Here is a 5,141-nt window from a genome sequence, read left to right on the forward strand (position 1 = left end):
TATATATATATTTCCAATCAGACATTCACGCGTTTGTCGGCACTTTGTTCTTGGTTCCTCTTGTGCCACCCCATTTATAAAATCCTTCAAACGACCCTGAGTAAAGAGCAGTTTATTGTTGTGTCTAATTAAAGATCCATTTACTAACTTATTGGCGTCAGTTGTGACACGAGTGCTTGTTGCTAATTCCCACCTACTAATTGGCTGCATGAGGTTGCGTCATTTCCTGACAGGGGACGGTCAGAAGCGAGAGATCCGCCAGTCTTTGCTCAGTCGCTGTAGTAACGTTTGGGAAGCGGACTCTGAGCTGCAGGTCACCGTCGCACTTCAAGCAAACGGATAATAAAAGCAAAAACCAACAAAGCTCTCTTGTTCCGTGCGGATGTGCATAGATAGATATTTTTTGCGAGCTTGAAGTCGTTTGGAAGTAAAACGGTGACCACAGCGGGATATTGAACTCCTCGAGACGCGGGGCAGGAGCCCAAAAATAAGTTTTCATCCTTTTCTGTTTTCTTCATCGAAGGAATTGTTATTCCTTTTTGCCGAATTTGTTGGACTGAATGCGTGTAATTTTCAGTTCCGGTGTTTATTCTGAACTGGAGTGGGGCTGTTGACGGCGAGGCGGACACCAGAGAAGCGGCAGCTCGGTAGCCACCTGACCTCCTGGAAAATAAGACGGCAGCTGATGACACGCAGGCTGAGAGCTTTACGTGGCACATTAGTAAGCTCACTGACGGAGTGGGACGAGTTTTCCACGCGGCTGTTGCATTCCCAGCCGTGACGCACCGTTTGCGCGTGAAGTTTGCGGAATACTGTTAGCGATATCTAATCAATATTAGCGAGATAATTTGGGTGAACGCTGACATTGAGTTGGGCATAATTCTCTGAACTTCTTTCGTGTCTGCGAGAATAACAGCCTGAAGTGGTTCATCTGTCGGTACCGGAGACCATGGGTATAACCGCGCTGCAAGTGCTCCAGTGGTCGTGATGCCAAGCGCCGGTCTGATCCCGCGCGTCCATCCCGTTATGTGCGCTCTTTAACCCCGCAGAAGTGTGGTGCCGTGTCCCGGTCACACCGCCAGGATGAGCAGCACCGACCTGGAGCGCATGTCGCTCAGCTCTTCGGCAAACTCTGTGGCGTCCAGCGCACGGACGCTGTCAGCTAACGTGAGGAAGCTGCACAACGCGCTCAATCTCCTGCTCAACGATTTCGAAAGGGAGCAGTTTATCCACTGCCTGAATGTCTACCACTCCAAACGCAACGTGTACGACCTGGTGCAGACCCTCAATGTCATCCTCAACGCTCCCAGCAAACGGCAACTTCTGCCCATGCTTCGGCTGGTGATCCCCCGCTCCGATCAGCTCCTTTTCGAGCAGTACACCTCGGAGGGCCTTTACTTAAAGTCGGATTTAGTTGCAAGCAACGGACACGCCGAGCCGTCCCCGGGCGAATTCCTCAGCGCTAGCCCGACGCCCCCGGGGCATTTCTCTCCAAACAACCCCCCCGAGTTTCAAGTGGCGCTGCGGGGCTCTCCGGACAGCTTCAGCACCAGTAGCGACGGGACAGCTCCCCTGGTACCTCTTCTCGGGAGGAACTTTATCCACGAGCCGCCCGGTGAGCTGCGCCAGGTCACCATGAAGCGGCACAAGAGCAACGAGGGCCTGGGCTTCAGTATTCGCGGCGGTTCGGAGCACGGAGTCGGGATCTACGTGTCCCTGGTGGAGCCCGGGAGCTTGGCGGAGAAAGAGGGTCTCCGGGTCGGTGACCAGATCATGAAAGTCAACGACAAAGTCTTCGATAAAGTCACCCATGCTGAAGCAGTGAAGGTAAGCGTTGCATTTTTCTTATTTTTCTTACACAGCCGAAGCAAAATTCTCTTTATAATAAACAATAGATGTGTTGTTAATATATGTTGTTAGATCCCAGCAACATTGAACTGGCACGAACTCCTGGGAACTACTTCTGCTCTAGACCTCGCTATCCCGTGTATGATTATCCCCCGTCTCGTATTAATTACGTGTTTGGCCTCTGTGTCTGAAATTGACCTCTTGGCACTAACAAGCTCCGATGTGTTCAGGGGAATTAATTTTGTCCACTGAAAGCAGCTTTGCAATATCACTACGCATGTGCTGTAGCAACACTGGAGTGTCAGCTTTAAACTACTACTTCTAGGAAGCTCGTATGTAACCAGACACCTTCAAAGCAGCTGGTAATCATAGAAGTGTGTGTGTGTGTGTGTGTGTGTGTGTGTGTGTGTGTGTGTGTGTGTGTGTGTGTGTGTGTGTGTGTGTGTGTAATGAGGTCATTAATTTAACGCTATAACTTAGAATAAAGATGACTTTATCCCCGAGCACTACTGTTAATGACATTGAGCGCAAAGGACACCTATTAGTAAATGAGGTGATAAAAGAGCATGTGCGAATAAGTGTGCAGGGCAGATTGATTTAGGAGGAATTCTATTGAGGACTTGGTTTTATGAGCCTTGTGAACTGTCCATGGTGCTGAAGAGTCCTCTTAACTCTTTTACCTCTTCATCCTGACTTTTCCCCCTTTGGCTCAGTTCTTACCCCCATAGGGATTTTTGTTGTGATTGCACTCATTGACACCAAGGTTGTACTCACAGCTCAAGCAATCACAGTTCAAAAGCGCAAGTCAGTTTTAGCAGGGTTGTAAAGTTGCATCTCACTTTAATTGTTTTATGTTGTTAAAAGATTCAGAAACTCACTTTCTTAATGCATAATTACACTGAATATGTAAATATACACTCACCAGCTATTTTTAGTATGCTTGTACCAAATTGGACCTTCTTTTTCCTTTAGAACTAAGAACCCTCCTCAGAGATGTGGGTCCATATTGACATGGATAGCATTAAACAGTTGCTGCAGATTTATCAGCTGCACACCCTCCATGCTAATCTCCCATTCCACCACTTTCCAAAGGTGCCCTGTTGGGTTGGGATCTGTGACTGTGGAGGCCATTTGAGTACAGTAAAGTTATTGTAATGTTCCCAGTTTGAGCTGATTTGAGCTTTGTGACATGGTGCATTGTCCTGATGGAAACAGCCATCAGAAAATAGGTACACTGTGGTCATAAAGGGATGGACATGGTCAGCAATAATAGTCAGGTAGGCTGTGGAGCTCAGTACTGGGGCATTTTGCTGGTGTGTCGTAATCATTATGCGTTGTTGGTCTGGTGTCTCATGGAAAAGAGATTTCATTTCAGAGAAACCTCTTGTCAGAGTTTAGAATATCGGTTTATGGAGCCGGCACATGGAAAAGGGAGCTCGTCAAACACTTTTAGTGTCCATAAGATTAATTTTTCTGACACAGGTTGGAAGTATTAGTTAACGAGATTTAGTTAGTTACAATGGCAATGAAAGATAATGAGAAATGTTCACTTGGTATCCTGTAACATACAATGTGGATGAATGAAATGTGTTCACTCTTTCTACATTGCCATGTGCTGTCTTTGGCCCGTGGGCCACACGTTGAGAACCATGGTTTCAGCACATGGATCTTTTGCACTCAAAGGGTAGAAAGTTCTCTGTTAAAGTCGACGAGCTAAAGAAAAGTAGCGACCAAAAGTGCCAGGTATCTGTAAGCTGCTTTTTAAAATGGTGGTTATCTGTAGTTGAAAGGTCACTGTTATGTTCCCTCCAGCAACCATGGATTATAGCTCAGATTGAGTCCTTTCTAACCTTCACTGGTCTTCAAAAAGTCATCCAGGCTCTGTCTGGTCTCGTCTGGGTTTTTGTAATTCACTTTATACAGGGCTCAGCCACATGGCAATCCCCCATCTGCGTTTAATCCAAAAAACTGCACCTTTAGGCTTTTGGCTAATGCTTAGACATGAGAACATTTTATGCCTCTTTTCCTTCCCCATGGTTGCTTTAGGGCAAGTTTTGGGCTTTATGGGGTCAAGGTCCCTGACACATAATATTTAACCTCCTTTTGTTTATGGGCCCTCTGTTATCGCCTCTTCATTCCTGGTGTATTCTGTATCGTTTCTTATTGTAGCTTTGTTCATTTGATCTGCCCATAAGGGAGACACATAGGACATATACTTTCATAACCTTTTAGTGCGTTGAAGTGAAGCATTCATTGTCCTATTTTTGTCTTAATAATACATTCTCTTAAATCTGCTGACTACAGTCTTTCACAAAACTGCAGGAGACTGTGACTGTGCCTCATTTATGCATTGGCTGGAATACTAATGGCATGTCTTAGTTTGATTTTTTTTATTTCTCAATCATTTCAAGTTGTCTCTTATCTGTGGAAAAAAATGCCGTTCATCATTGCTATTGTAAATAAAGAAGTGGAGCATTCTCATCCCTTAATTCCCGTCATCAGAATTCAGCTGCTCCATATTGATGATAGCATGTCTATACCTGTGACTGCTACTAGTTACCACTGCTGCATGCCCTAGTGCTGTTATTAGCTGCAAAGTGCAGGCATCCAGCCAGCAGGAGAGGAGCCTTGTCTAAGATAAAGTCCCCCTGGAGGTCATTAATGCTTGAGTTCAGTTATTTTTATGCCTTCTCAGTTTGGACTAAATTTTATTAAAGGCTTTTAGAACTGTAATCAATTTAACCTTTTAAACTCCAGGCCCACTTGAAAGTCCATCAATACAAACTCATGTTGTGCAACCAAACATTGTAAAATATAGTTTATATTCAGGTCAAGATGCTGGGCGACATTGTTTTTAATCTTGTGCTGCATCACTTCTTGTTTGTACACCCTAAAGCTTAATTTGTAATTTTAGGGATGCACCTTGAAGTGTGTGTGTGTGTGTGTGTGTGTGTGTGTGTGTGCTCTTGTTCTTGTTTTTGTTGTCTTTGATGTCATCTATCCTACTTTTCAACAAGAGAAACAAATACATTCTCATTATCAACAGTTTTAAAGTCTTTTATCCTTCCATCACAATGTTTTTGAACATTTATTTGGCACAAAATTGATGGGAAACAAAAGATAAACATCAAACACTGCCATCGGAAAATGCCATCCTCCTAACCAATGGCAGTCATCAATAAGAGGGGAATTTTTAGATGTGGCTTCTGCTTATTTGGTGAAGTCCCAAGAGATCATGCACAGCAGGGCCCTTTTTCTGTATGATAAATAGATTCTGTGGATGACCTGGGGTC

At 44.8% G+C, this 5,141-nt stretch overlaps 1 protein-coding gene across 1 annotated transcript in view; it reads left to right on the top strand.

Moving 5' to 3' along the window:
• Window positions 1–227: 227 nt before the first annotated feature.
• The window catches only part of whrna (whirlin a), a 212,872-nt gene continuing 207,958 nt past the window's right edge, over window positions 228–5,141 (top strand). Inside the window, exon 1 of the mRNA XM_005725582.1 lies at window positions 228–1,827. Coding sequence (XP_005725639.1) covers window positions 1,084–1,827 — 744 coding nt within the window. The 5' untranslated portion in view covers window positions 228–1,083. The remainder of the gene's footprint in view (window positions 1,828–5,141) is intronic.

Source organism: Pundamilia nyererei, unplaced genomic scaffold, assembly GCF_000239375.1.
Source record: "Pundamilia nyererei isolate P.nyererei 1_Seehausen unplaced genomic scaffold, PunNye1.0 scaffold00016, whole genome shotgun sequence".
In the NCBI taxonomy this organism is placed as follows: Eukaryota; Metazoa; Chordata; class Actinopteri; order Cichliformes; family Cichlidae; genus Pundamilia; species Pundamilia nyererei.